This window comes from Tarenaya hassleriana, unplaced genomic scaffold (assembly GCF_000463585.1).
Source record: "Tarenaya hassleriana unplaced genomic scaffold, ASM46358v1 Cleome29, whole genome shotgun sequence".
NCBI classification, from domain to species: Eukaryota; Viridiplantae; Streptophyta; class Magnoliopsida; order Brassicales; family Cleomaceae; genus Tarenaya; species Tarenaya hassleriana.
In genome coordinates, this window is record NW_010966092.1 from 1,659,774 (window position 1) to 1,686,746 (window position 26,973).

A 26,973-nucleotide genomic window follows, 5' to 3' on the forward strand; every position below is an offset into this window, starting at 1 on the left:
GAGCGTCGGAGGAGCCAAGAGGGCATGCGGCGGCGATAATGACGGAGGTATTACTGGACGCAGAATGCAAAGGGATCATAAACGCTTCTCAGAAAAGAGTACTCCTCCAGCAGATGGCTCTCCATCTCTCCTAAGCCCTACAACCCCCACATACCCACACCACACCTCTCTCCAAGTTTTGCTCTCTCCCCTTTTTGTTATGCTTGTCTCCTTCATGGAGCGTGTGAAGAGTACTTTTTTTTTTTTTTGTATAGAGCCGCAACACGAAGTGTAATTCCCCACGAAAAGCCTCACTCATATATGGTGGGCATCTCCCTCAAAAAAAAAAAAAAAGAGAGAGAGAGAGAGAGAGTCCTCCAATAGGTAGGTATGTACGTGAAACCCTTTTTTTTTCCTGCTATAGTAGCACGTTTGAAGAGTCAGATGAAAGGCAAGGAGCCTCCTTTGATTTCGAGAGAAATTTTCACACTTCAGATTTTTAGGGCAAAGGATCGAATTGTAGAAGGGAAGATTGATGAATTTTTTCAGGTATGATTCATGGTGGTGGTGGCAGACTTAACGGCAGAGAAACATTTGCTAAAAGCTCCTCCACTCCTCTCAATTTTAGTCCAATAACGAAATTTTACCTGAAGATGGAAAAAGGTGTCCCATATGTCACATCCTTTATTAGAAAAAAAAAATAGAAAGAATACGACGCGTGTCAGCTGTAAGATTACTTCAGATATTTTCCCTTTTTTTTATTTTGGTGGAATGGTAACGCGGATGAGAAGACTCTGGTCGCTTGGGGACTCCACCGTCTTTTTTTTTTTCCTTTTTTTTTTCTGAAAAAGAAAAAAGAAACACTCTACACTTGGGCACCATATGAGTGGTTGGTAAAGGTGGCAGTGGCAGTCACCGGAAGAGAACGGGGATAGAATTACAATAAAGGCTGAGTTCAAGGGGATCGATCCCCAGCTCTCTAGGGATTTTTCTAAATCCCCATTCCCAGATTCCCTAGAACTCGCAGTGGTTTGCGTGTGGGAGAGAGACAGAGATTGGCTTCAACAGTTCCTTAATTCTCGCTGCTGGCTGTGTAGTCGATCGATCTTCAAGCCATAATGCAACGGAGGTTCGTCCACCCACGTACCCATTCGCTTTTTTTGTGTTTTCCTTAAATCTCGCCGATGTACATCTCTGAATCCAGTTAGATGCATTTGCCCATGTTCTCAGATCTTCTCTTTTTAATGGCTTCACTCGAAAAGAGACCCAAAAAAAAAAAAGCTTTGCTTGCTCAGGTTGAGAGAAGATCTTTTCGTTTGTTTTTTTTTTTGGTAAAGCTGTGGTTTTGTTTTCACCTTGATTTTCTATTAGTTAATTCGTTGGTGGGTTTTCTGTTGGATCCTTGCTTGTTTCCGACCTTTAAAAATAAAAATTGGATTAATGGCTGCTGTTCTTCTTATATTTTAATCGATTTCGTCTTTAATATTGGTTTGGTGCACTCCTCCTCTGCAACCTACGAAACAAATCTAGTGGGTTCAGACATCATTTTGTGAAGTTTTTCCATCTTGTAGTTCTTTGTCCGATCAAAACCTGTCCTTTTCTTTCTTAACGAGTGATGATGGGTCGGGTGAATTTGGTTGATAGGATGATACGTCTTTGTCGCGTGTAGTTGGACATAACTCCTCGCTCGGTATGAAACTTCTTGTAATTTTCTTTGTTTGTTTGATCAATGCCATCCCAATGATGACTGATACGATGGTTAAAGGCAGTGCCTGATATAATCTTGATGACCCAATCAGCTCGGAGGGTCTCCTCTCCTTCGGTTGTTAGGTTCCGAACCCAATTTTGATTCAGGTTCCTCTTCGTTTCTGTTGTTTCTCTGTTTATGTAATGTAATTTACTAGCCCTGTGTTTAGATATTTGTATTGAATTTATTTTCTGGTACACAATATTTAAATCATCAAATATGGATCTCCTACTTGATTTTCTTCACCACATTACTGTGGAAACCGTAGCAGGATGTTCCGAGCTCTTGCTTCTTGTTGTGTAAAATGTCATGAGTCTTGTAACAATTTGAATTTCCATGTGCAAGTTGTTTGTTTGTTCAGTAAATATAAATCATTAGATCTGAAAATACAGCCGCACTTTGTGTCTTAATGTTTTAGTTGACTTTTAGCACTGATTATAGAAATATTTTATTATGGTTTTTTTCTGAGATCTGAACTGAGTGACCTGCAGCATCGTAAGCATGTAGGGATTCTGTATCTGCCATGCTTTATGTCGAGGAGATTCCTTTGATGTTGTAAAAGTTTTCATCTATGCAAATGGAAATTAAGGTAGATGTCTCTTAGGATCTGATGTTTTGATGGTTTATCGGGCTTCCGTGAAAACTGAGCAGAGTTCTGTACTGAGTTTATGGTCGGAAGTTCCATGACACAGAAAGTGTCCTGCTGTATGGAACTGCTTATTTTAGGGTTCCGATTGCAAAATTCTTGCGTATGGTGGGGTTGGTATAATCATATCTGCAGGCGGTTTCGTTTTGTCATTCTTCAGTTTGTTAAGACTTTGCGATTTGATTTTGTTTATGACATCTGTTTTCTTTGTTTTTTCGTTAGCAGGTGCACGATAGAAGAATGGAAAGGCAATCTTCTGGTTCATCTCTTTCTTATATAGGTTGTTTCTCTCATGGCACAATTCTAGAGTACACTAGACATTGTCTGAGAAAAACTTGTCCCTGAGTTATCTTTTTCGGATTGGGAACGAGCATTTTAAATATCTATGCAGTAAGATACTTTGCAAGGAATTGATTGGTGAAATTTATCCAAGTAACATGGTTTAATGATCTTGTGAAGAAGCAGCTTGTGATTTGGTTTGATGGGTAAAGAAAATCTGTTGGAAACAACTAATTGTGGAGTCAGTAACGATGGTTGTCCACCTCCCAAGAATGAGGAACTGGCCGTTGAGGCACGGTACAGTTCGGACAGGGAAGCAGGGTTGCCAACTTGTCGTGTCTGCCAATGTGTGGAATCTGACAGAAGGGGAGATGCTGCATTAGGTTTTCTGGGTATTACTCCTCCTCCTCCAGTTCAGGAATCTCGTAAAAGCAATGCACACGAAACTGGCAAAGACAACAAGATCCCTGGGGATGATCAGAAAAATTCTCGGGATAAAAGCAATGATAGAGAATCTGGCTTTATCGAAATAATAAGCCCTGATGGGGGGATCTTCATTTGCACTAGTGACATAGAAACGGGAGCATGGCAGCATCGAGATGCTTTGATTGAACTTGGATGTTCTTGTAAAAATGATCTTGCTCTAGTACACTATGCTTGTGCACTCAAATGGTTTGTCAACCATGGATCCACTGTTTGTGAGATCTGTGGTCATGTTGCGGAAAACATAAAGACTGCTGATTTCAACAAAGTGGTCATTGCCTTGAAGGATTACGCGGCACTAAGAGAAAGAACAGCTGATGGAGATCCAGGCATTGGTCCTGATTCAGTGGCTGCCATTAGAGGGCAACGACTTTGTGAGATCTCGTCTTGGTTTAGCCCACACAGCACGGGCAATAACAATAATAACTCTGCCACGGCTTCTCAGGTTATTTCAGAACAGCCGTTGGGTGTTGTAAATGAAGATTTCTTACCCGTGGAAAGCCGTGCAACCAGATGGGCGGTGGAAGGTACAGGGATTCTGCTTGCTACTGGGCTACTCACAGTCACCCTTGCTTGGCTCATTGCCCCCCGAGTCGGGAAAGTATGTGTTTTGATCTATTTCTTCTTCGTTACCAACTCTATTTCTTTTCGGCTGCTACTTGATGAACTTCTTTACTCACGCAGAAAACTGCAAAAAGCGGACTTCACATCCTCCTGGGCGGTCTATGTGCCCTAACAGTTGTCATCTTCTTCAGATTTGTGAGTATATATATCCTCGTTAACACATCTCCGATGTCTTTACGTTTAATCTTTAGTGTTTCCATGTTTACTGCAGCAAGTCTGCTATTGCATATGAGACTGGAATAGTGTCGGGATATGTTCTTATTGCAATCATGCTTCTTGTCTTCAACCCTTGAACATATGACCGACCCTTTTGCCTGAACTTTTACAGGTGGTTCTAACCAGAATCAGGTACGGCCCTGCCCGCTACTGGGCGATCCTGTTCGTCTTTTGGTTTCTGGTGTTCGGTATATGGGCTTCTCGTTCTCATTCTGCTCACACCAATTGATTCGTTCTCCTTCACCGATCCACATTCTCTTCGGTGTATTCTTTTCCTTTTCTGGTGTCCTTTCTGTCCATAGTTGTATTTCTTCTCCTCCAGAAATGTAAGTTCACTTTCATCAAAACGTTTTCCCAAGAAAAACCAAACAGAAAACGAATAGAAACCCTTTGTATTTTGTTCTGCAAAGCACTGAAACTGTACTGTCCTGTGTTGTGAGATGGAATTTGCCATTCGCCATTGGAATTTTGATGATTTGTCGTCGGCCAGAGCTGAAATAGGCTCTTTTGCTCTCTTATTACATAGACGAGAACATTTACATGTAAAAAGATAGATCTGTGTTGATAAGATGATGTGTACACTGCAAAAAGGACAGAGAAGGAACTGAACTGAACTGAAGTGTTAATGTGTTCGGTTTTAAGCGAGAACGAAGACATCGTCGGACATCAAGACCAAGTACTGCAGAATCCGAAGCGGCGCGTTTTTGAAATCCAACGGAGGAAGCCTCAGCTCCCTAACTCTGCACGACCCGTTTCGGCTTCTGGTCGGAATCCGACCGGAATACACTTTCCTGAACAGATACGCCGAGTTTCCGGCGGTGTGGTCTGAATCCGGCGATGGGTTCTCCTTCGTTTTGTAAAGGGTCCATCCTTTTCCCGCCAAAGCCCGCGAGAACGCGTCCATGGAACCGATTTGTTCGCCGGTGATTCTCGAGAAGAGAGAGACAGAGCAGCAATCCCAGTGGCTGGCGATGGATGGTTTATCAATGGCGGCGAAGACGACCTTGAAGAGCCCTTTGGAGAGAGAAACGAAGGACCGGAGGTTAGAGAGAGAAGAGGCGGAGAGAGAAGGAAACGAGAGCATGACGGCGTCGTTTGGGAGTGACCAAGACAGAGACGATGACAGCGACGTCGAGGACCACGTCGAAGGGTGAGACGACGGCGGATTCAGCGACGTTGACGGCGATGAAGATTCCGGCGGAGGAAACGAGAGGATGATGTGAGAGAGGGAAGGGGTCGGGTACAAATCCATGCCCAGATCTCTGGCGATTGTGGCCAATCGATACGTGTCGGAAATCAGTTCCCTTGTCGGGACGAAGAACAGAAACGGAGTCTTGGTCTTTGCCGTGTTCTTGTCGGATCTCGTCCTGGTTCGTGATTGTCTCGACGAGCTCAGAATTTGCCGGATCTTAGTATCTCCATCGCCGTCGCCGTCACCGTCACCGTCACCATCTCTGTCGGAGACGTCGGAATTGTGGGTGAGATTGAATGTCTCGCCGAGGACGAGAGATCGAACCAGCTTCAATGGAAGCATTGCTTTCTTCCCCTTCCTCTGTTTTTTTTTTTCCTTTTTAAATGGACGTTTGCTTTACCTTTGGGGCATCGATAATGTCCGGTGACTTTTTGACTGTAATGAATTCAACGGAGACCCTCTTAAATACCAATGCTTTTACAAAGTAATTTTATAATTATCGCATATATTATTATTATTATTATTATGTAAATAAAATTTGGTTGGATGTTCGTCGATTTTTCATATTCGGTTGATATGATATTTGATTCGGTTCGAATTTTCAACATTTCGGTAGCATACGAATATCCATAGATATTCTTATATTTTTTTTAAAATAATTGAATTTGATTTAAATATCTACAAATATCACATTTTTAATTTACAAATATGCGTAACAAAATTACTATCCATCGCGTGTATATATATGTGTATATATGTGTGTGTGATAGCCGTTAGATGGAGAAGTGGGGCTTATGATTACAAATAAAAGATAAATCATAAAATGATTAGGATATGTCATGAGATTAAGCTGTCTAGCAATTATGTCCGAACGTTTCTCTTCTACCAAATAAAAAATATACTTCTTGCACCAATTTTATTAATAACATTGCTTAGTTAACTTAACACCAATATGCTATTTCATTTGGCTTATATTTCCACATCAATTTTTCATAAAATTTTAAAATTTTCCACATACTAATATATACTTCATAAGTTTCAGAAAATTATAATGTTTATAGTTTACTAAACCATTTAAAAATGATTTAATTTGAACATATCTAATCCGATAAAATTATATATTTTAGAAAAAAATCTAAAAATTTCTAAACTTATAATTTGGTGAAATAATAATTTCTATATTTTTGTTGTGTTTAATTATTTTTAAACTTAAAAAAGTAATTTAATAATTTTTAAACTTGTTTAAAAATATCAGATGAATTTTTACGTGGTTTATAATATACAATGACACCTCATATATCACGTAGGATTTTATAACAATATTATTTTAATCGATTTATACTAAAATTAAAAACTGTTGAGTCACTTTTTTTAAATTTGAAAATAAGTAGATACAACAAAAAGTATAGTATTATTATCCCACATGTCCTATATTTTACCCGATCATTAAAAATGACAATCATTAAAAATGAGTGATGTTTATAAAAAAGAAATGGAAAAATAAAAAAAAAACACTCAACTTTACAATTTTGACAAAAAAAAACACTGAACTTTTTATTTTATCAAATAAACATTAAACTTTTTAAATTTGATAAAATAAACACTTAAGTCTTCTACGATGGTCAAAATAAACAAAATGAATGATGTGACCCAATTAGATGCAAACACGTCAGATTATTTTACTTAGTTTTTTTTTACAATCGGAAATATATTTTTTTGGATCATTAAAAAAGTTCAGTGTTTTTTTGATAATCGCAGAAAAATTTATGTATTTTTTGAATCATTTAAAAAGTTTAGTATTTTTTTAAACTAGTTTAAAAGGTTTAATGTTTATTTGATAATAACTAAAGTTTAGTGTTTTTTTTGTCAAAAAATTGTAAAGTGTTTTTTTTTTTTTGGGATTTTCCCAAAAGAAATGTTTCTTTTGATATTTTTAAATGGGCCGATGTTGGGCTGATCGTACCATTCGGCTAATGGGTCGGGTATTCGGGTCCTACAACTACTCAACCCGGAAAGTTCGTCTTCTCTTACTCTCTCTTGTGTGTTCCCATCGATTTCTCACTCTCATTGGGATTCCATGAATGCAGCAGCAGAATGAGATCTCTTGCCTTGGTGTTGTTCCTTTTTCTCGGCTCCCAAACAGCATTTTCCTGGAAAAAGGAGGAGTTTCGCACCTGCAACCAGACCCCTTTCTGCAAACGCGCTAGATCCCGCACTCCCGGCGCGTGCCCTCTCATTGCTGGCGATGTCTCCATATCCAACGGTGACCTTGTAGCCAAGCTCCTCCCGAAAACCCATTCTCAAGGAGATGCGGATCAGATCAAGCCGTTGATTCTCTCTCTTTCGGTTTATCGGGATGGGATCGTGCGGCTAACGATCGATGAAGATCACTCCCTGGACCCGCCGAAGAAGCGGTTCCGAGTTCCCGACGTGATAGTCTCCGGATTCGAGGAGAAGAAGGTTTGGTTGCAGGGCGCAACGACGGAGACGATTGCAGGAGACAATAGTCCGTCTTCTGTGGTCTACGTATCGGACGGCTACGAGGCAGTGCTGCGGCATGATCCCTTTGAAATCTTCGTCCGCGAGAAATCGGGCGATCGACGCCGAGTTTTGTCTCTGAACTCCCATGGATTATTCGATTTTGAGCAATTGAGTAGGAAAAGTGATGGCGAGAACTGGGAAGAGAGTTTTAGGAGCCATACTGATTCGAGACCGTATGGCCCTCAATCCATTAGCTTCGATGTTTCGTTCTACGATTCCAATTTTGTTTATGGAATTCCTGAACGCGCCACAAGCTTCGCTCTAAAACCGACTAGGGGTCCTGGAGTTGAGGAATCTGAGCCTTACAGGCTCTTCAATCTAGATGTCTTTGAGTACCTCCATGAATCACCATTTGGGCTATATGGGTCAATCCCTTTCATGGTTTCACATGGGAAATCTGGTAAAAGTTCCGGTTTTTTCTGGTTGAATGCTGCTGAGATGCAGATTGACGTTTTGTCAGATGGGTGGGATGCGGAAAGTGGAATTTCCTTGCCATCTAGCCAGAGTAGGATCGACACTTTTTGGATGAGCGAGGCAGGGATCGTAGATACGTTCTTTTTCATCGGGCCAGAGCCAAAAGATGTAGTGAAACAGTATGCACGTGTGACGGGTACTTCGGCTATGCCACAGTTGTTTGCAACAGGCTATCACCAATGCAGGTGGAATTACAAAGACGAGGAGGATGTGGAGCAAGTGGACTCGAAATTCGATGAACATGATATCCCTTACGACGTTCTATGGCTTGATATTGAGCATACCGATGGGAAGAGATACTTTACATGGGATAAAGTCTTGTTCCCTCATCCAGAGGAGATGCAGAAGAAATTATCTGCCAAGGGCAGGCGGATGGTGACTATTGTGGATCCTCATATCAAGAGGGATGATTCGTATTTCCTACATAAGGAGACTACTCAGAAGGGGTATTATGTTAAGGACTCGTCGGGGAAAGACTTTGATGGTTGGTGCTGGCCTGGTTCATCGTCGTACATTGATATGCTGAGTCCGGAGATTAGGACATGGTGGGGTGGCAGGTTTTCGTGCGAGAATTATGTTGGTTCCACTCCGTCATTGTACATCTGGAATGACATGAATGAACCTTCTGTGTTCAATGGTCCAGAGGTATACCTCTCTTCCTTGTTAATCCTGTTTTCTGTCACTGTTTTCTATAATTTGTGCTATGCTTGTGATGATAGTGCTAGGAAAATCATGAAACCTGTTACCCTATTTTCATTTCTCCTCTGCGCTGTTAGTCGATATGAGATTTTACGTCTAGAATGAAGACTGAGTTTATGTTTTTTTTTTCCTAAAATAGGTTACTATGCCTAGAGATGCATTACATGTTGGGGGCGTGGAACATAGAGAAGTTCATAATGCTTACGGGTATTACTTTCACATGGCGACTTCAGACGGGCTTGTCATGCGTGGAGAAGGAAAGGACAGGCCTTTTGTATTGTCGAGAGCTGTCTTTCCCGGAACTCAAAGATACGGAGCTGTCTGGACTGGAGATAACACGGCGGAGTGGGAACACTTGCGTGTATCTGTTCCAATGATTTTGACACTCGGTCTTACCGGAATAACATTCTCGGGTATCGATGATGCATGATCAAGTTCTACTGTTAGGTTCTTTTTCTCATGATCATATAGAAACTTCCTTTTCTTTTTGCAGGTGCTGATGTTGGTGGATTTTTTGGCAACCCTGAAACAGAATTACTGGTTAGGTGGTACCAGTTGGGAGCTTACTATCCATTTTTCAGGGGTCATGCCCATCACGATACCAAACGACGAGAGCCTTGGTTATTCGGGTGAGAGATTCAATCTGCTTTTTTCCCTTGAAACATTCCATGGTTTAGTCGGGAAATCCTTGTGACAAACGAGAAGGATATCGGTTCATATTTAGCAGACTGACGTATAACAGATTGATTTCATCTACTAGCCATTAGGCCGGTATCTCTGTTCTGCTGGTTCGGATTCATCAAGATTTCTTGTTCCGTCATTCTCTATTTTGTTTCAGGGAGCGCAATACCGAACTCATGAGAGATGCCATACATGTTCGGTACATGCTTCTTCCGTATTTCTACACTCTGTTCAGAGAAGCAAATGTTACCGGTGTTCCCGTTGTACGGCCACTGTGGATGGAATTCCCACATGATGAAGCTACCTTTAGCAACGATGAAGCTTTCATGGTCGGTAATGGTCTATTGATCCAAGGAATTTACAGTAAGGTACTTCGAAAGCCGACTGCAACTACTATCTCCTTCCTCTTTCCTCCTTATTTTCTGACTTATTTTTATTTTATTTTTTTGTGAAATAGGGAGCTAAACAAGCATCGGTGTACTTGCCCGGGAAAGAATCATGGTATGAAATGAGAAGCGGGAAGATATATGCAGGAAGCAAGACACATAAGGTCGAGGTTTCGGAAGAGAGCATTCCAGCTTTCCAAAGGGCCGGAACTATCATCCCCCGGAAAGATCGATTCAGGAGAAGCTCTTCTCAGATGGACAATGATCCTTATACTTTGGTATGGAATTGTGATTTAGCATCTTAAAAACCCGATTCATTCCGTTTTATGAGCAGTGTCGATAGATTAAGTCCGACCCTTTTGTGGGTACTCACCATCTTCTTCTTCAGGTTGTGGCCTTGAACAGTTCTCAAGCCGCAGAGGGTGAACTCTACATCGATGATGGGAAAAGCTTCGAATTCAAGCAAGAGTCCTATATCCACCGCAAGTTCGTATTCTCAAACGGGCGGCTCACGTCCTCGAACCTCGCTCCACGAGCTCGGTTCTCTTCCGGTTGCATGGTGGAGAGGATTATTCTGATGGGTCATGCCTCTGGACCGAAATCTGCTCTGGTTGAACCATCAAACCAGAAGACGGACGTTGAGATGGGACCGCTCAGGCTGGGCGGGGCTGCGGGATCGGGTTCCGCCTTGACGATCCGCAACCCGGGAGTCCGAGTGGACGAGGACTGGTCGATTAAGATTCTGTGAGTTGGTCTGAACCACTCGCCGGTGGTTACTGGCCGTTAACTTTCAAGTCTTTTTAGCCGTAAGAACTAGCAGTTTCCTTCCGAGTCATCATTTGAGAGTAGAGATTACGATATTCAACACGACATTATACATTGGCTTTTTATCATTAAATATCAGTAAAAAAAATAAAAAAAGAAAAGAAAAGAAAGAGGAAAGAAATCTCGAAGCTTTGCAGCAACAATGGAGCCAAAATCACCCTTTTTATGCTTAGTTTGTATCTACTTTGACTTTCAAAAGTATCATAACGTTACGAAATTAAAATCTTTCAAGTTGAAAAATCTAAGCAGAAATAGTGACAAAAGCATATATATATATATGATTGGTATTTGGTTTAATTACCGAACTGAATATATATGTCAAGTTTGAAACATCTGAACCATACATATATATGGTTCGGTATTTAGTTTGATGATACATAACTGAACTGAACAATACATTTAGTACTGATCCATTAGATATTTTTAAAATCAAATGAATTGAATTTGAGGTAATTTTTTAATAAAATACTAAATTCGAAAGGAAAAAGGAGATAGAAAAAAGATATAATTTGTACTAGACAGATATGCATGTGTGCATGAGTGTGTCATTTGCATATAATGGAGGCCAAAATCAAGATCAAAACCAAACATGGGTTTGGGAAAACATCACATCACTTTTGTCATTCGATCGCCACTAACATTTTTGTCGCCTGTCCAAATGGTTCATTTCATTACATTACACATGGTATGGTATGGCATGGTATGGTGGTATGTGTCAAGAGAAATATGATTGATGCATGGAGTTCACGACTCATCATATCACAAAAAGCAAATAACAAAAGAATAGAAGACTATTAATTTGGAGGAAAGGAATCATATTCCATGTGTCTTTCATGATTTGATTTTAATTTAAGAGCCAAAAAAAAAAAACAAAGGAATCTTGGAATTCAAAGATACTGTTTAATGGAATAAATGTATGGAGGATATATAATAAGAGCACTTTGAAGGAATTCGATTCTCTTCCTCATCTCATTCACATCCTCTATTTCTTTTTAAAGACTGATCCTTCCTAGTTGTCCTTATATATATATATATGTGTATGTATATATCAAATTCCTCATTTTTATTCTTCTTATTTTATTTTTCTTATAATTTTTAAAAAATGGTTCCTTTCAAAACACTACACTTTTGTGTACATAGATGTTTAACATGTTTAAACGTATGATACACAATTTATATATATATATATATATATATAATCTGGATATTTATCGGATCTTTGGACCAACTATATATTTTAGAGAATGAGAAAATCCATATAAATGTCCATCTCGATGAAAACTCGAATCCGGATTAAAAAATAGATTTATTCCACCTCTTATCAGTTGAACCATCCAAATTTAAATATAAAACATGCATTTTGCTAGATATGATAAACCAATTGCATTTTTAGTTCAATTGTTAAAACCCTATATCATACTTGAACTAATAGTATATTATCTATTTAAAAAAAAACTATTTCTCAGCCCGTATAAAAAACCAAGATTTTTCTATTAATTTCTAGATATGCCGATTTCTATATATATATATATAGAAATCATACGTTGTAAAGAAAACCCATAAAGAAGTTGCAGATTTGGTTATGATATAATTCCAACACATAATATATGCAGAATTATATATTTGAAGGATTCGGTCGAACCCAAAAGGTACGGAGGAGCAGAGAGGCATTTGATTCTCTAAGGATGGAGGAGAAGTGCACACCTTGGATGGATGGCCATTCCCATTTTCACAATATGAAATTTCAGATTCAAATTAATTATTTAAATAATTATTTTCAGTCATAATTAAATACCCACTTTCCCATTTGCCTATATAATCCGATGACCCCAACACAAACCCAAAACGCAGCAAAGCCTTGGTTTCACAAACCCATCTCCACTCTCGTGCATACATAGGGCTTCTCCTCTACACTAAAGTCTCCATCCCAGACAGAGGCTTCGGTTCCCTGAGGTATTATTACACACAACTTTGCTTGTTCCACAAGGAAAGCGACTTACGTGTACCACAAGAAACCAATTTGATTGTAGAAATATACCGTTTCTTACTGACAGATGGGTGAGAGTGGTGCCAATGTCCTCCCTCAGCCTGCTTTCAAATGCTTCGACGACGATGGACGCCTCAAACGAACGGGTAACTCGTAATGAGATTCAACACGTATCGATTATCTAAAAAATATCACAGGTATTTTTAAAAATAACTAGTTTTCGCACCGGTGATGTGAAAGGTCGGGATTCCACTTCGAATTATAATCCCTCGGTTTGGAACCACCTTCTTTCCTTCTGTTCCTTGACTTGAAGCATTGGAGTACTGAATTCCGAAACATGGTTTCAGGGACGGTATGGACAGCGAGTGCGCATATAATAACAGCGGTGATCGGGTCGGGTGTTCTGTCGTTGGCTTGGGCGATAGCCCAGCTCGGTTGGATAGCTGGTCCTGCGGTCATGCTCTTGTTCTCCTTCGTCACTTACTACTCTTCAACTCTTCTCAGCGATTGCTACAGGACCGGAGATCCAGTTTCCGGCAAGAGAAACTACACTTACATGGACGCTGTCCGGTCTATTCTCGGTATATAACCTCGGAGGATGATGTTCTGTACTGTACTGTTCTGTTCTGTTTCGTCGGTGTTGTCTTTAACGGCGTCTGTTCTTGCAGGTGGGTTCAAGTTCAAGATCTGTGGGCTGATTCAGTACCTGAATCTTTTCGGCATTGCAGTTGGATACACAATTGCAGCATCTATAAGCATGATGTGAGTTTCTGCAATATCGAAAAAAAAACGAACTTTAAAGTGAATGTAACAAGACAGGAGAAGATCTTATCTGGGTTTTCGTGTTGATCGTGCAGGGCGATCAAGAGATCGAACTGTTTCCACAAGAGCGGAGGGAAGAACCCGTGTCACATGTCGAGCAATCCGTACATGATCATGTTCGGTCTGACGGAAATCTTGCTCTCTCAGATTCCAGATTTCGATCAGATTTGGTGGCTCTCCATTGTCGCTGCTGTCATGTCCTTCACTTACTCCGCCATTGGTCTTTCCCTCGGAATCCTTCAGGTTACAGGTAACTAAATGTTTCCCCAAGCAGAACACCAGTTCTTATGTAAGAACCAACATGATGGGATGGCATAATATCTACGATCTGGATCGATGGTTATAACTCTGTTTCTGTCGGGAAATTTCAGCAAATGGGTTCTTCAAAGGAAGTCTTACCGGAATAAGCATCGGGACAGTGACTGAGACCCAGAAAATCTGGAGGAGCTTTCAAGCACTTGGAGATATCGCCTTTGCCTACTCCTACTCCGTCGTTCTGATCGAAATTCAGGTGAAAAACGAAACCAAATTCCCCAGATGGATCGGATCTTCTTTCGAAACGATTTGTAACATCATCTCTTGTTTTCTGGTCGGTTAGGACACCGTAAGATCTCCACCTGCAGAGTCGAAAACGATGAAGAAAGCAACGAGAATCAGCATAGCCGTGACCACCATGTTCTACATGCTCTGTGGCTGCATGGGCTATGCCGCCTTTGGGGATTTCGCGCCAGGAAACCTCCTGACGGGGTTCGGATACTACGAGCCGTTCTGGCTCCTCGACGTGGCCAACGCCGCCATTGTCATCCACCTGGTCGGAGCTTACCAGGTATTCTGTCAGCCCATCTTCGCCTTCGTCGAGAAATGGGTATCGGAGAGATTCCCGGGAAATGGCCTTCTCGGGAAGGAATTCGAGATCCGGGTTCCGGGTTTCAGAGCTCCGTACAGGGCGAACGTATTCAGGGCGGTGTTCCGGAGCGGGTTCGTGGTATCGACGACGGTGATATCGATGCTGATGCCGTTCTTCAACGACGTGGTGGGGATATTGGGGGCGTTAGGGTTTTGGCCATTGACGGTGTATTTCCCGGTGGAGATGTACGTGAGGCAGAGGAAGGTGGAGAGGTGGAGCGTCAGATGGGTTTGTCTGCAGATGCTGAGTGTGTCTTGCCTCGTCATCTCAGTGGTGGCGGGTGTCGGCTCCATTGCTGGCGTCATGCTCGACCTTAAGGTCTACAAGCCCTTCAAGAGCACCTACTGATGATGATGATGAACAAAAACAATTAAGAAATTGGAAAATGTGCATAATGCAATTGTTACATTCTGTAATCTAATCTGTTAATAATTATGATCAATGTTTTATTCTCTCCACCGTTTTTGTTCTTTTTTTACTTTTTTAAATATTTTTTTATTCGTTACACTGTTGACTGCAATTCAAACCCTTTTCCAATTATAAAATATGTGATCGGAAACTATAAATATGTGATATCCTAACATTAAATTTATAATAATTTTATCAAATAATTAATATATGATATATAAAAAATAAATATAATGAATTGGTACGATCACTGTTAAATTTAACGTGACCTATATAAAAAATAATTTTGATAATATCCTAATTGATTTACATATGAAATATTCATATTATATTTACATAGGAAAAAAATACCATAAAATATTGAATTTACAAAATAAAATGATAAAAAAAACTCTCTAAATCCTAAATTTCTACGAAAATATGAATTTATCAATATATTTTCCATAAAAAACAACAGTCAACTTGTAAATTTTTTAATATATATATATATATGAATAATAACATAAAAAGTTTGAATTTACAAAAAAATAACAAAAAACTCTAAACGTATAAATTTCTAATAAAACACATGAATTTATCTATATTTTTCATCCAACGTTCAACTTGTAAATTCATTTTTCAAATCAATTAATATATTAGATATTTTTTTTAAAAGAAGTTCAGCATGTTTTTTGGTATCTTTTCTACATATAATAACTCGCATTTAAACGGTGGATAAGGGTGCAACGTGGCACAGTAATTGACCAGGAGGAGCTATCATCGTCCGATTTGTTGAAACCTCCGGGAAAATTTTAAAAACTTGGATAGCGGAATTCGAAGAAAATTTTCTCGTCCGCCATTGACGGCCGCATTAGATCTCCATTCGGTGTATGTGACTCTGCCTTTTCTCCCGCCCTCTATCATTAGTCACTGTGAGCTTCTTGGGATTGCGTCTTTCGCAGATAATTTGATGTTTTTTTTTTCATTATCGCCAAAGAAATCAATTTCGTTGTTTGCATTAGATGTGTTTCGACTCCGAATAAGAGGTAATTTTAATGGAATGCGGGAAATCGTGTTCGATTAATGGCTTTGTCTTGCGCTGTAGAAGCCTCTCATTAGAATCTGTGAACCAGTATTGATTATGAGAATTGCTAGAGCCTCCTTGGAAATTCTCTATCTGTGTTTTATGCGTATTTTGGGTTCATAGTCTGTAGAGTTCTCTGAGAACGAATTAGGGCATATTCGTGGTGAAATTGAAATGATCCTGATGTGGAAAACTTGGTTCTATTTAACATGTTCTTTGGGATGTGCTGAAAGTTTGAGTTTCCCTATCAAAAGTGTTTTAATGTTTCCAGGAGAGTGCAAATGCATGTTTTTTGTTGTTAATTTGAGTTTTTTTTTGCTCATTCTTTTTTCCCGTTTTAGATATTCGAGAAAATGATGAGAGTGCTAGCAAGTGTTGCCACAGGCGAGTTCGAAAAACCCTAGATTGGACTTTCTTTCTGATGCTTTATCCGATCCATTGCTTACATCATAGCTTACTCTATCTTGAATTGATATTATGATGTTTCCTTTTAACAGATTCATTTTGGTTGCATGGTATGGGCCATCCATCATGGTCCAAGGGAAGAATGGTCGTATTGTTTAAGGGCTGCGCTCGGTCTGTGAAAACAGCATGTCGCATTTCAGTCCCCGGCATTTCACTGGGAACTGAATCTATAGGACCTCCAATGTTTCTGAAGGACAAGAAAATAGTCCCTGATGCTGATCCTCCCAACAAGGAAGATATCCACAAGTTGTATCAGCTTTTTGATCAAAGGTCATTGTTTAGATGTTTTCTTGTACGAAAAAACGGCATGCTTCACTTGTGATGTACGTGGTCTTACGATTTAATTGCTTCCTTCTCTCCAATGCAGTTCCAAGCTCACCATTCTGACAGGAGCTGGGGTCAGCACAGAATGTGGAATTCCTGATTACAGAAGGTTCTTGTGTTGTTTATTCTGCTGATTGGTCTTTTTGAATCTAATAAACTATACTGATGACAGCATTTAGCAGATTTTTCTGTTTTCTGTGAATATCATATCGTTCCATTCTTTGATTAATAATTATCTCCACGGGCCACCTTATTCAAATCCTTTGAAAGTGATTGTCAAAGTAACCTGACAACTGTGATGAACAACTGCTGAGAGCGCATGACTTTCAGCAGTAACTACATAAAAAATACTTTATAATCTCTTTTTGGATTCTTGCTATGTTTTCTTTTGTTATATCTAGTTTTATTTTGCAGTAATTTGACTTGTAAAAGTTCCGCTGCAGTCCCAATGGAGCATACAGTTCTGGTTTCAGGCCGATTACTCATCAGGTGATCTAAAGGCAAGACCTATGAATTTTTTTCTTCAATTTTGACATCAAAATATGATCTACTTTATCTGATAATCAAGGTTATGCACAGATAATTTAACAAGGTCCATCATGCCTTAAGGGTTTACTGTAAGCAGATGAGAGTATGAGTTCATAGCAGCCAATATGCTAGAGACATGTACCTGTAGTCCATATAATTAATCTTCTTTGTCTGCAAGGCTAGTATATTTTAAGGAAAGCGTACTATCTTTTGACGTCATTCATGTTCAGTCTACCCTCTCTTGCTTTTATTTTAACCTTGTAATCACCTAAGCGTTTTCTAAGTGGATCCAGCTAATCCCGACCGTGGAGTACCTACGCAAACTTGAAGCATGTTACTGTCTTAAACCACTATCTGCGATCCCCTTCTACAGGAATTTGTTCGACATAGCCGAGCTCGTAGGCGGTATTGGGCAAGGAGCTATGCTGGATGGAGACGTTTCACTGCAGCGCAACCAGGTCCCGCTCATATTGCTTTGGCATCACTAGAAAAGGCGGGTCGAATAGATTTTATGATTACGCAAAATGTTGACAGGTATATGATGATTTGCTCTTTTCGAGGCATTTCTGTGGATGACCAAGCCTTTTGTTGACTTTGTGCTCCATTTTTGCAGATTGCATCATCATGCTGGGAGCAATCCACTTGAATTACACGGGACAGTATATTCTGTTGTTTGTTTAGATTGTGGTTTCTCTGTCCCTCGAGACTCCTTTCAGGATCAACTGAAAGCCATCAATTCTAAGGTCTGTCTCTACTTTATGATGAGTCATATGCAATCTCTTCAAATGACTGATTCTTGAGTGACAATATTAATCTTGCAATACCATTGGAAACATTGTTATATCTGTTAGACTGGGACCCACGTTGACTTGATGTTGTACTATAGTGGGCAGAAGCAATAGAAAATGTAGACCATGGAAATCCAGGATCAGACAAGAGCTTTGGCATGAAAGTAAGGCCTGATGGTGATATTGAGATCGATGAGAAATTTTGGGAGGAAGATTTCCATATACCAACATGCCAAAGATGTGATGGAGTGCTAAAGCCTGATGTAAGATATTTTGCTATGGAAACGCATTTGTAGCCTTCTGCATCGCATTTGCTAATTGCAGTAGCCAAAAAATCATTATGTTCATAAGCTCCCCTAGAAATTTTCTAGAGAAGATAGATATATTCGATTGTTATACGTGTTTTACTACACGTCTTACTGTACTTAATTTTGAAGGTCATCTTCTTCGGAGACAACATCCCGAAAGAAAGAGCTGACAAGGTGATGAAAATTGCAAAAGGCTGCGATGCATTTCTTGTACTAGGATCATCTTTGATGACTATGTCTGCTTTTCGCCTCGTCAGGTAAGATGCTTTTTGCCAACAAACTTTGTTTTTGTCAACAGAGAGTCTAATGTTTATCATCTCAAATTGAAAGGATTCTACTGATAATGATGCCTCGATTTCGAATTAAATTTTTATCTTTGGCATCAGATGGGGACAGACGAGCAAATAGAAGCATCTTACTCTATTCATTGTTCTTTATGCATCACTATGCAGTTTTTTTAGAGGATTAGTTGCTTACTACTATCGAATTTAAAACACAACTTATACAGGGCAGCTCACGAAGCAGGAGCCGTGACCGCCATCGTAAATATAGGAGAAACGCGAGCGGATGACTTTGTGCCTTTGAAAATCAGAGCTCGGGTCGGTGAGGTAGGAATAGGATTTTGCTATCATTCTCTTATATATATAACAAAGCCAATACATATGGTTATTAAAGGCTTGTACATTCTCTTGTGCCTTCTCTTTGCAACTTTTGAAATAATTATTGCATTGACTCGTGTAATGCAGATATTGCCAAGGGTGCTTGATATGGGATCTCTCAGTGTCCCAGCCTCTTGAGTTGGTATTTGTCAAGAGCTATGGACAAGAAAGAAATCCATTGGTTCACATGCTAATCTTTTGTCTCCCTTCTTGCTCTATCAAAAAACTACGGGTGAATTCACCTTCTCAAATGTGTGTGTATATATATTGACTTCTTTCAAATTTGTACGTGACCTGCCATGAAGTTCACTTCTACTTAGGCATCATAAAATGTGAAATTCTTACACATCCCGTGGCTTATCATAAACAGGGTTTGAACCAAAACAAGACAAGCGAGTTCCTAAGTTGACTCAGTGAGTCGTCACTTACAAAACATACCAAAACGAGACAAGCGAGTTCCTAAGTTGACCCAGAGAGTCGTCACTTACAAAGCATACCAAAAGGAGACAACACACGGTTTACACTGTCAGGACTTAGACAAAATCAAAACTACTGCACGAGAGGGACCTAAGAAGCATCGGCCATTGCCTTGTCGATCTCCTCCACATGGTCCCGGAGAATGTTCCACTGCATTGTAAGAAAAAACTTGTTAATACAATACGATCTATATATAGATACACACACACACACACACACGTGTGTACACACACACGTGTGTGCGCGCTTCCTATCAGCCATGAAAACCAGGGGATGCAATGCAATGGAAATACCTGATCCACACTCAAAGAGATACCTGAAACATCATATCACAAGCATATCAGTTACTCTTGTTAAGATTTTGCTTCTTATAAATCATCATGCATACATCATTCATACATACAAAGATGTAAACCACTTAGGTATCATTCCTCGGTGTATGAGATCACTGCCTGAATACTTGTAATGAGTTAATTAGTAAGTCTACTCATCTAAGTCCATCTAAGCCACCCGCGTAAATGAAGATGGATTTTGAATTTGAGATTACGAAAAAAGATATGAGAAACGTATTAGACCAAATTTGGTTAATTAGGAGGGGAAGTAACAACAAGGCCTATACAAAATAATCTCAGACCTCTGCATCTGTATCTCTAGAATTTTGCATCTTCTACTGCTCAAAACACTAAAACAGTTGAAGCAGTTCCCGCAAATTCTTGACAAGCGTGAAATACATCGGTAAACTGATATCTTCATTTTGCCTAAAACGCTCAGATCAAAGGGATGCACCCTTTGACATGAAATACCTTTAAGCAAAAGGGTATGTTTCAATACTCTCTCGATATCATGATAAAACAGGAAGCAGCGGTATATATGCCACCCTAGAAGCCATATAAGCATGTCATGAAGAAAAAAAGATAGAGACAGAAAACTCCTTCATGAATCATCTTTCACCATAATGGACTTCCTCACGCATGTCCAAGTCTAAGAATTGCTCATTTGACCATTTCAGTAACTTTAATGGCAAAAAGCTATCACCTTCCTTATAGCCAATTACACAGAATCTCAAGGAAGAAGACGGTAAAGATGAACTACAGCTAAATGAAAGGGAACTGCCACAAATCAAACAGATTAATATCCATGCTGAGTTTCAGATAGTGAGCAAAAATCTAACCTTTCTTGCCGGGTAAAGTCTTGCCATCCTTGTCATAGAACTCACGAATGTCAATCCAAATTTTCCCATTCCAATTCCTCACCGTCACTCTCCGGTTCTTGGATATCTGATCAAAGCAAACAAACATTAACCCTATAACGCAATGCATTCGCTCCTAATCGCGCATCAATTTAAGCAAAACCCCTATAAACAGGCTATCCATCAAAACCCTAATACACACTATTCCTAAGAGACGAGATTTTGATCCCTCAAACACAGAAAAGGACTAACATTGCAGACAACGATGTCACCAGACTCGTCGGAGGAGTCAGCAGGCTTGGCCACCTTCTTCGCCGGCGCGTGAGCCTCAGCGTCGTCATCCGACGCGCGGCCATCTTCCTCTTTTCTCTTTCCTCTCGACGACATTTACCGACAAACACCCTATAAGGAAAAACCCAGAAAGTTCTCGTCAGATCAAACTGAAACACGGACGGATGAACACTGAAACTTGCCTCTCCGACAATCAGTGTTTTTTCTTCTCTGTGTTCTTACTCTTGGGATAAACTATGGAAGCCCTATGCCTCTCCACATTCCCGGGGTTTATATATACTGTGTTTTTTTGGCTTGGAAATGTGTGTTCGTGTTTTCACGCGCCGTATCGGCGCGTGAGATAAACTAAAATAAATGGTACCGACTTGAAGCGCGTTTTGAAACGCGCGTTTCCAAAAAGACGCGTTTTACTCTCTCTCTCTCTCTCTCTCCCCAAAGGCGACAAAGGTGGTACCAGAAACGCGCGTTTCACTGAAGCGCGTTTTGAAACGCGCGTTTCTAAAACGATGCGTTTTACTCTCTCGTTCCTCTCTCTCTCTCTCTCTCTCTCTCTCTCTCTCTCCAAAGGCGACAAAGGTGGTACCTTTAGCTGTGTGTCCAACTGAGGAAGGGAGAGAGGGAGAGAAAACGGATTGGACTTTGTTTGAAATTGCAAAGCTTTTCAAAAATCTAGGGCTTTTCTGTTTCGTCTGGACGATAAATCTTTCATTTTTTTTTTGTATTTCTCTCTCTCTCGCCGATTTTTTTTCCCTTGTCGACGATTCGAAATCAATAGATGGGGAATTTGTTCGTGAAGAAACCAAAGATCACGGAGGTTGATCGGGCAATTCTCTCTCTCAAAACCCAGAGGCGCAAACTTGGTCAGTATCAACAACAGGTTCGTGATTCACGTTCACTGCCTTTGCTCGGGCGACATTCGGTTTGTGAGATTGATTTTGCTAGAATTTGATCTGAGGTATTGCATCGTGTTGATTTGGAGCGCCCATTTCGGAACTGAGATTGAAGGAACGTTCAGTAGCTTGATTCATCACGCCCCTTGTGGGTAAAAATTGCCAAATTTTGCTACTTTGATCCTCAGTTTGACGTTCCTCGTTGTTGGGAAGTGGGATTAGATTGATGTTCTGATGCAAAATTCGTGCTTGATTGATTTATTACATAAAGTTACTCGACAGACATATGTAGTTTATGTGTCTTTAGATAATATTTGATAGTTCAATGATGCATTTCTTTCTGTCTCACGTGTGGTGACATTCGTGTGGGATCAAAATAGTGGATTCGGGTCGAGGAAATGCAAATTGCAATGCAGTTCTTGCTTGTTATGTTGTGTTTTATTACCTTACCCTCCATCTTTTTACATTTTCTTTTCAGCTGGAGAAAGTAATTGAAGCTGAAAAGCAAGCTGCTAGAGATTTGATCCGCGAGAAGCGGAAGGACAGGGCTTTGCTAGCATTGAAGAAGAAGCGGGCGCAAGAAGAATTACTGAAGCAAGTGGATCAATGGGTCATCAATGTCGAACAACAAGTAAATATCTTCCAAATACTCTTTTCTTTTTCTTTTCCCATTTGATTGTGATTTATTGCTCGATTCTGTCATCTCATCTGATGTCTCCATTTTCGTTTAACGGTAACGGAACTTTGTAATTTTCGTGATGGGGGCATTTTTGTCTCTCTTTTTGTCTATCTACAAGAGATTTTAGATGAACATTTTTCCACCTATTGTGTTCAGTTGGCAGATATTGAACTTGCTAGCAAGCAGAAAGCAGTCTTTGAGAGCTTAAAGCAAGGTACCAATGCAATTAAGGCGATTCAAAGCGAGATAAACCTTGATGATGTTCAAAAACTAATGGATGACACGGAGGAGGCCAAAGCTTATCAAGATGTGAGTTATAAACATTTTTCCCTGGATCAGTCATGTTTATGTTCTATCTGCCTTTTTTTGTTGGCCCATTTTTGCAATTAGATATCAAGTTACATGTTCTGTGAATCTGTAGTTGATTTCCTCATCATCATGATAATAATCTACACAGTTCTTTATTTGTCTCACTTGATTTTGGTCAGAGGTTGCATATTTTTGCCATTTTAGGTTCATCTATCTTGCAGTTTTCTGTAGTTAAAAGTTCAAGCTTTATCCTGATTTCACTGACATAACTATCGTCCTTGTCATTTCTTTGTTGATGCTGACTGAACTCTAAATGAATTGACCTACATTTGGATGTTAGGAACTGAATGCCATATTGGGCGAGAAACTATCAGCGGAAGACGAGGAAGAGATATTAGCAGAATTCGAGAACTTGGAAAGTCAGGTATGTGTCACTTGATCTGGTATTCTTTTTTTCTGCTTTCATCTTGAATTTACTCTTCATAATCATCGACATTGACCGGCCTTCATCACTTAATAAACATCCTCTTCAACCTTATTTACTTTCAAACATATCGTTTATCGTTATGTGACCCGTGCTGCCTAGTTCCATAACACCACCCTGCTTCTCTGGGGGGATAATAACATTGTGAATTACAATGGTTAGAAATAAGGTGTTTCCAATTTTTCAACTTGAAAATAAGAAATGAGAGCTTAATAAACTTTGTGTACACAATTCTATGCGTATTTAGCGAGTCTCGGGATGAGAAACATTAACATTTCTCGGAGTATAATGTAAATATATGTTTGTTTGTTTGATTGTTAAAGCTTATTGTTGAAGACTTGCCTGAAGTGCCTACGACAGAGGCACTGTCTGGAGAACCCGAGAAGCTTGATCTCCCCGATGTACCGACCAAAGCACCTGTGGAAATCACTCCTACTGAAGCTCCTTCAAAGAGAAAAGGTTTTCTCTTCTCCTTTCTCCATATATTCTCCTCCCCCCTTTTTTTTTTCTTTCTCTACATTTTATGTTCACAAAACAGAACACAGTCTGATGTCAAAGTGACAAATTGGTTCAAACTCCTAATGCCTTGGTTGCTTTGTCCCATTCTTGTTGCAGTTCTTGAAGAACCATTGCCTGCTTGATTCAAGATTAGATGAATCTAATCTACACATGTTTCATGGAGTGTTAATCTCTCTCATCTGCACAAGTTGTATGCAGACCCTCAATCTCCTCTTTTCCATTACAGTTTCTTCTGACACTTTCCTTTTAGGGTTCCTAAAGATCTGTGTAATTTCCTCCTACAAATTTGTAAAGAATGAAATTCTGTGACTTTCCTCTGAATATAACAAATAGCTGGCTATTGCATAGTCTTTGTTTGTTTGTTTGCTTTTTTGGTTGGTTCCAAGTCTTCCCAAAGACAGTTACCAGAAAGCAACAAGCTCAATCAGAATCAGAACCAGAACCGAAAAAAAAGCTGTCTATGATACAAACATAAACATCAAAAGCAGTTTCAGTTTTTACAATCATTCTTTGTCCTGTAAACTATATATATACATTGCCCTGAGCTTTTGATACCTGCATTGTTCCTGTTCGGGCATCCTAAGTTCATAGCTCTGAGTGAAAGCTTCTTGTGTCTGAAGAACTCTTGCCCTCTGAAATGCTCGTGGAAGATGATCTCTTTGTAGGAAATCTGGAGATAATGAGTCTTGCCATATTCTCAGCCGCCACTGCGCTCATCTCAATGGTGCTTGCCCCGTTTTCAAATGCATTCACGTAGTACAGATGGTTGCCGTCCAATACAAATGGTGCGAAAACCTCAGGCGCATGGTACTTGGGATATGCAGCCCAGTCTATATGAACTGTCTCTTTTCTCACACTATTCCACACAAGAAAACAGTTTCACCAGAATCAACCAGCAATTAGAAACCGGACAAGGTAGTTACTCGTTTTCTGTCGTTTGTTCAATTGTTTCAGACTAAAATCCTCTGATTTGCATGGAGGAGACTGATAAATGAAGGAGTGTGCAAAATATCTGAGTTACCTGAAGAGGTCATCCAGCAAGGCGTCTGACATAGGTTTGCGCGAAAATATCTTGTAGGTCATATCGTTGTCATCGTGTCTCTTGAGGACTGAGATGCTAGAGAATGGAATTTCCGGGTCTTCAACGGTTCCCACCAGCTTTGGTATATCCAAGACAGATTTCAGCCTGAAATATCCCTTTTGAAAGGGGAAAGAAACATTCAGAGGCAAATCCCGAGACAGAATTAATCATCATACTACACTACATTGATGCTTACCGGGTTTAAAAGTCCTCGGACAAATGTTGCATGTGTGTGCTGTAGTTCTCCCTTGGGTATAGAGGTTGGAGGTGAGAACTGAATATCCACTTCATCAAGTGGTGTAGCAACCACTGTAACATTGCATATGTAGCTGCCTCCTTTTGTGGAGTTAAGCTCGTAATATTTACCGAGGTATGAGATGGATTCAATTCTCTCGTTTAGGTGTAACATGGCGTCCGAATGATTAATCAGCTTGGCAGCCATCTGCCAATTCCCACCTTCAACAGCCCATAATCCTCCACCTGAACCTGCCATGGAGACTGCACCTGCAAGTCCACTGATGAGTAAATTCTGTCCATAGTTTATCCTTGTAATGACCTGGAAAGGAAAAGTGCAGAACCCCTCAATATATTTGGCATCCCTTGATATTTTTCATGGTTTCTGATCGGCATTTTCTCATTAAACCGAGATGGCTATGTGGCTGGAAATGAAGAACGGCTAGCAGGTGAGTAGCTATATCTCAGCTTGTGAGAAATTCTTACGGAAATGAGCTCATTGGCTAATAAAGGAGACATCTGAGCATCAGATAGTTCCTCCAGGAGAGCCCGCCTCGTGAGATTGTACAAGCCTGACCATTTTAGCATCTCCTCAACTGTATCAAAGACGGGTCTTGTTTCAGGACTTTCATAGTACTTCAAGAAATTACCCACAGCATCCTACATCCATGAAGACACACAAAACTGAATAACTACAGCAAGAACATCCACATTTCTCTCTTTTCTCTTGTTCCCTTTTGGATAATTCAAGCAGAGAAACTTTCTTCATATTGTTGAATCTTCAGTTAATTTCCAAGCAAGATAAGGTTACAAGGACTGTATTCATGAATCGAAAGGGAACAAATTTGTGCTAAAACCACATAAAGAATCTACTTTGATCAGTCTGCACTCTGCACGCGATCCGAACATTTGTTTGCTCAGAAATCCAAATCTGCATCTAGCCACTCTTACACCTTTAATCTGATTTACCCTTGAAAAGTTCATGAATTATCATTCAAGTTACTGCAAATTCATGAAACTGTATTCGATTTACGATAGAGATGGAGAAGAAAATACCTTAATGAAAGCATCCATCCTGAAAATCGAGAACCCATAACGCATGAAGATGTACAGATCATTCATCAACGAGACGATCCAGTTCAACAGTGGAGACTTGAAACTAGCTCTTAACGTCTTGAAGATAAACTCCCTCCCGTTCCAGATTCCGAGCGATGAATCATCCGACGACGACGACGACGGCGATCGGATCTTCAGGTTAAACTTCTCGGTGAAGTTCCGAGCGTGGTAGTTGTTCGGGTGAAGAATCGAAGCTCCGGCCTCGAACGTCTCGCCGGCGATGGTAACGGTGGCCATGCGTCCGCCGACGACGCCGTTGCGCTCGAACATCAGGATCCGGGCTCCATCGCCGGAGACGGAGTAGTTACGGAGGAAGTAGGCGACGGATGCGCCACCGATCCCGCTTCCTACGATGCAGACGGTCGGAGGCGCATCATCGTAACCGCCGTCGCAACGGAGAAGTGGGAGCCATTGGAGAAGGAGGAGGAGGAGGAGGAAGACTGAAACTGCCGAGAATTTCATCTGGGTTTTTCACAGATACTGAATTCTGATAGAATTCGAAGGTCTTAGCCTTTCGATCGAAATTCTGAATCAGTCTTTGTAGAGGTAAAGGTGAAGCTTTTCGTCCGCACTATCACACCCTCGTTATGCAAAAGACTCCACCGTCTGAATTCTTCATACTTCCTGTCCTATAAAAAAAAAACTTTTTTGTCTTCAAGAAATCAATAGATCT

At 40.2% G+C, this 26,973-nt stretch overlaps 9 protein-coding genes across 23 annotated transcripts in view; 6 read left to right on the top strand and 3 right to left on the bottom strand.

Moving 5' to 3' along the window:
* The window catches only part of LOC104818412 (diacylglycerol kinase 2), a 4,805-nt gene extending 4,383 nt beyond the window's left edge, over positions 1-422 (top strand). The window contains exon 9 of one of the 2 annotated variants that reach the window (XM_019203064.1): positions 7-422. In XM_019203064.1, the coding sequence (XP_019058609.1) occupies positions 7-134 (128 nt within the window). In that variant the 3' untranslated portion in view covers positions 135-422. The other variant, XM_010547995.2, reaches the window with a different exon arrangement.
* A 178-nt stretch (positions 423-600) lies between these two features.
* On the top strand, positions 601-4,440 carry LOC104818413. Of its 4 annotated transcripts, none has more exons than XM_010547999.2 (7): positions 601-1,108; positions 1,745-1,833; positions 2,234-2,315; positions 2,595-2,620; positions 2,838-3,735; positions 3,819-3,893; positions 4,087-4,440. In XM_010547999.2, exons 5-7 carry the CDS (start codon positions 2,854-2,856, stop codon positions 4,201-4,203), a joined length of 1,074 nt encoding a protein of 357 aa, XP_010546301.1. In that variant the 5' UTR covers positions 601-1,108; positions 1,745-1,833; positions 2,234-2,315; positions 2,595-2,620; positions 2,838-2,853; the 3' UTR covers positions 4,204-4,440. The 4 variants fall into 4 exon arrangements, with proteins under 4 accessions (XP_010546301.1, XP_010546302.1, XP_010546303.1 ...); XM_010548000.2 differs by having other exon boundaries at positions 2,598-2,620; XM_010548001.2 differs by lacking the exons at positions 1,745-1,833; positions 2,234-2,315.
* A 75-nt stretch (positions 4,441-4,515) lies between these two features.
* On the bottom strand, positions 4,516-5,618 carry LOC104818414. Its single transcript, XM_010548002.2, has one exon. The coding sequence runs from the start codon at positions 5,506-5,508 to the stop codon at positions 4,612-4,614; it is 897 nt and encodes a 298-aa protein (XP_010546304.1). The 5' UTR covers positions 5,509-5,618; the 3' UTR covers positions 4,516-4,611.
* A 1,593-nt stretch (positions 5,619-7,211) lies between these two features.
* LOC104818415 (probable glucan 1,3-alpha-glucosidase) lies at positions 7,212-10,840 on the top strand. Its single transcript, XM_010548003.2, has 6 exons — positions 7,212-8,826; positions 9,020-9,293; positions 9,374-9,509; positions 9,719-9,929; positions 10,019-10,225; positions 10,336-10,840. Exons 1-6 carry the CDS (start codon positions 7,261-7,263, stop codon positions 10,693-10,695), a joined length of 2,754 nt encoding a protein of 917 aa, XP_010546305.1. The 5' UTR covers positions 7,212-7,260; the 3' UTR covers positions 10,696-10,840.
* A 1,792-nt stretch (positions 10,841-12,632) lies between these two features.
* On the top strand, positions 12,633-14,946 carry LOC104818416 (amino acid permease 4). 2 transcript variants are annotated; one of them, XM_010548004.1, is made up of 7 exons: positions 12,633-12,725; positions 12,827-12,905; positions 13,107-13,340; positions 13,428-13,521; positions 13,617-13,831; positions 13,953-14,092; positions 14,180-14,946. In XM_010548004.1, the coding sequence occupies exons 2-7, from the start codon at positions 12,827-12,829 to the stop codon at positions 14,834-14,836; spliced, it is 1,419 nt and encodes a 472-aa protein (XP_010546306.1). In that variant the 5' UTR covers positions 12,633-12,725; the 3' UTR covers positions 14,837-14,946. The 2 variants fall into 2 exon arrangements, with proteins under 2 accessions (XP_010546306.1, XP_010546307.1); XM_010548005.1 differs by lacking the exon at positions 12,633-12,725 and having other exon boundaries at positions 12,864-12,956.
* A 718-nt stretch (positions 14,947-15,664) lies between these two features.
* On the top strand, positions 15,665-19,377 carry LOC104818419 (NAD-dependent protein deacylase SRT2). 7 transcript variants are annotated; one of them, XM_010548015.2, is made up of 11 exons: positions 15,665-15,763; positions 16,301-16,343; positions 16,457-16,694; positions 16,792-16,857; positions 17,192-17,237; positions 17,650-17,810; positions 17,890-18,019; positions 18,163-18,327; positions 18,502-18,629; positions 18,886-18,971; positions 19,119-19,377. In XM_010548015.2, exons 2-10 carry the CDS (start codon positions 16,313-16,315, stop codon positions 18,941-18,943), a joined length of 1,023 nt encoding a protein of 340 aa, XP_010546317.1. In that variant the 5' UTR covers positions 15,665-15,763; positions 16,301-16,312; the 3' UTR covers positions 18,944-18,971; positions 19,119-19,377. The 7 variants fall into 7 exon arrangements, with proteins under 7 accessions (XP_010546317.1, XP_010546311.1, XP_010546313.1 ...); XM_010548009.1 differs by having other exon boundaries at positions 15,666-15,763; positions 18,881-18,980; XM_010548011.2 differs by having other exon boundaries at positions 15,666-15,763; positions 18,881-18,971.
* Positions 19,370-21,296, bottom strand: LOC104818417 (RNA polymerase II transcriptional coactivator KIWI). 3 transcript variants are annotated; one of them, XM_010548008.2, is made up of 5 exons: positions 21,211-21,296; positions 20,950-21,099; positions 20,680-20,785; positions 19,802-19,824; positions 19,370-19,658 (listed from the first exon to the last, which is right to left on the bottom strand). In XM_010548008.2, exons 2-5 carry the CDS (start codon positions 21,082-21,084, stop codon positions 19,599-19,601), a joined length of 324 nt encoding a protein of 107 aa, XP_010546310.1. In that variant the 5' UTR covers positions 21,085-21,099; positions 21,211-21,296; the 3' UTR covers positions 19,370-19,598. The 3 variants fall into 3 exon arrangements, with proteins under 3 accessions (XP_010546310.1, XP_010546309.1, XP_010546308.1); XM_010548007.1 differs by having other exon boundaries at positions 21,171-21,225; XM_010548006.2 differs by having other exon boundaries at positions 20,950-21,247.
* A 249-nt stretch (positions 21,297-21,545) lies between these two features.
* Positions 21,546-24,216, top strand: LOC104818421 (vacuolar protein sorting-associated protein 20 homolog 2). The gene is made up of 6 exons (XM_010548019.2): positions 21,546-21,865; positions 22,357-22,509; positions 22,714-22,866; positions 23,207-23,290; positions 23,674-23,809; positions 23,966-24,216. The coding sequence occupies exons 1-6, from the start codon at positions 21,764-21,766 to the stop codon at positions 23,989-23,991; spliced, it is 654 nt and encodes a 217-aa protein (XP_010546321.1). The 5' UTR covers positions 21,546-21,763; the 3' UTR covers positions 23,992-24,216.
* Positions 24,217-24,295: 79 nt separating this feature from the next.
* LOC104818420 (farnesylcysteine lyase) lies at positions 24,296-26,923 on the bottom strand. Of its 2 annotated transcripts, XM_010548017.2 has the most exons (6): positions 26,241-26,923; positions 26,058-26,144; positions 25,671-25,844; positions 25,147-25,506; positions 24,891-25,066; positions 24,296-24,725 (listed from the first exon to the last, which is right to left on the bottom strand). In XM_010548017.2, the coding sequence occupies exons 1-6, from the start codon at positions 26,760-26,762 to the stop codon at positions 24,455-24,457; spliced, it is 1,590 nt and encodes a 529-aa protein (XP_010546319.1). In that variant the 5' UTR covers positions 26,763-26,923; the 3' UTR covers positions 24,296-24,454. The 2 variants fall into 2 exon arrangements, with proteins under 2 accessions (XP_010546319.1, XP_010546320.1); XM_010548018.2 differs by lacking the exon at positions 26,058-26,144 and having other exon boundaries at positions 24,314-24,725.
* Between the last annotated feature and the right edge of the window lie 50 nt (positions 26,924-26,973).

Coding starts and splice junctions, on each gene's coding strand:
- LOC104818413 (XM_010547999.2), top strand. CDS start 2,854: ATGGGTAAAGAAAATCTGTTGGAAACAACTAATTGTGGAGTCAGTAAC. Junction 3,736..3,818: donor TTGCCCCCCGAGTCGGGAAA/GTATGTGTTTTG, acceptor TTACTCACGCAG/AAAACTGCAAAAAGCGGACT. Junction 3,894..4,086: donor TTGTCATCTTCTTCAGATTT/GTGAGTATATAT, acceptor GAACTTTTACAG/GTGGTTCTAACCAGAATCAG.
- LOC104818414 (XM_010548002.2), bottom strand. CDS start 5,508: ATGCTTCCATTGAAGCTGGTTCGATCTCTCGTCCTCGGCGAGACATTC.
- LOC104818415 (XM_010548003.2), top strand. CDS start 7,261: ATGAGATCTCTTGCCTTGGTGTTGTTCCTTTTTCTCGGCTCCCAAACA. Junction 9,294..9,373: donor TACCGGAATAACATTCTCGG/GTATCGATGATG, acceptor TTCTTTTTGCAG/GTGCTGATGTTGGTGGATTT. Junction 10,226..10,335: donor ACAATGATCCTTATACTTTG/GTATGGAATTGT, acceptor CTTCTTCTTCAG/GTTGTGGCCTTGAACAGTTC.
- LOC104818416 (XM_010548004.1), top strand. CDS start 12,827: ATGGGTGAGAGTGGTGCCAATGTCCTCCCTCAGCCTGCTTTCAAATGC. Junction 12,906..13,106: donor TGGACGCCTCAAACGAACGG/GTAACTCGTAAT, acceptor ACATGGTTTCAG/GGACGGTATGGACAGCGAGT. Junction 13,341..13,427: donor CGCTGTCCGGTCTATTCTCG/GTATATAACCTC, acceptor CTGTTCTTGCAG/GTGGGTTCAAGTTCAAGATC.
- LOC104818419 (XM_010548009.1), top strand. CDS start 16,313: ATGATGAGAGTGCTAGCAAGTGTTGCCACAG. Junction 16,858..17,191: donor GGAATTCCTGATTACAGAAG/GTTCTTGTGTTG, acceptor GTTCCGCTGCAG/TCCCAATGGAGCATACAGTT. Junction 17,811..17,889: donor ATTACGCAAAATGTTGACAG/GTATATGATGAT, acceptor CCATTTTTGCAG/ATTGCATCATCATGCTGGGA.
- LOC104818417 (XM_010548008.2), bottom strand. CDS start 21,084: ATGTCGTCGAGAGGAAAGAGAAAAGAGGAAGATGGCCGCGCGTCGGAT. Junction 20,786..20,949: donor GTGACATCGTTGTCTGCAAT/GTTAGTCCTTTT, acceptor TGCTTTGATCAG/ATATCCAAGAACCGGAGAGT. Junction 19,659..19,801: donor TCTCTTTGAGTGTGGATCAG/GTATTTCCATTG, acceptor CTTACAATGCAG/TGGAACATTCTCCGGGACCA.
- LOC104818421 (XM_010548019.2), top strand. CDS start 21,764: ATGGGGAATTTGTTCGTGAAGAAACCAAAGATCACGGAGGTTGATCGG. Junction 21,866..22,356: donor TTGGTCAGTATCAACAACAG/GTTCGTGATTCA, acceptor TTTTCTTTTCAG/CTGGAGAAAGTAATTGAAGC. Junction 23,810..23,965: donor AGCTCCTTCAAAGAGAAAAG/GTTTTCTCTTCT, acceptor TTCTTGTTGCAG/TTCTTGAAGAACCATTGCCT.
- LOC104818420 (XM_010548017.2), bottom strand. CDS start 26,762: ATGAAATTCTCGGCAGTTTCAGTCTTCCTCCTCCTCCTCCTCCTTCTC. Junction 25,507..25,670: donor TAGCCAATGAGCTCATTTCC/GTAAGAATTTCT, acceptor TTTCCTTTCCAG/GTCATTACAAGGATAAACTA. Junction 24,726..24,890: donor TTGCTGGATGACCTCTTCAG/GTAACTCAGATA, acceptor TGTGTGGAATAG/TGTGAGAAAAGAGACAGTTC.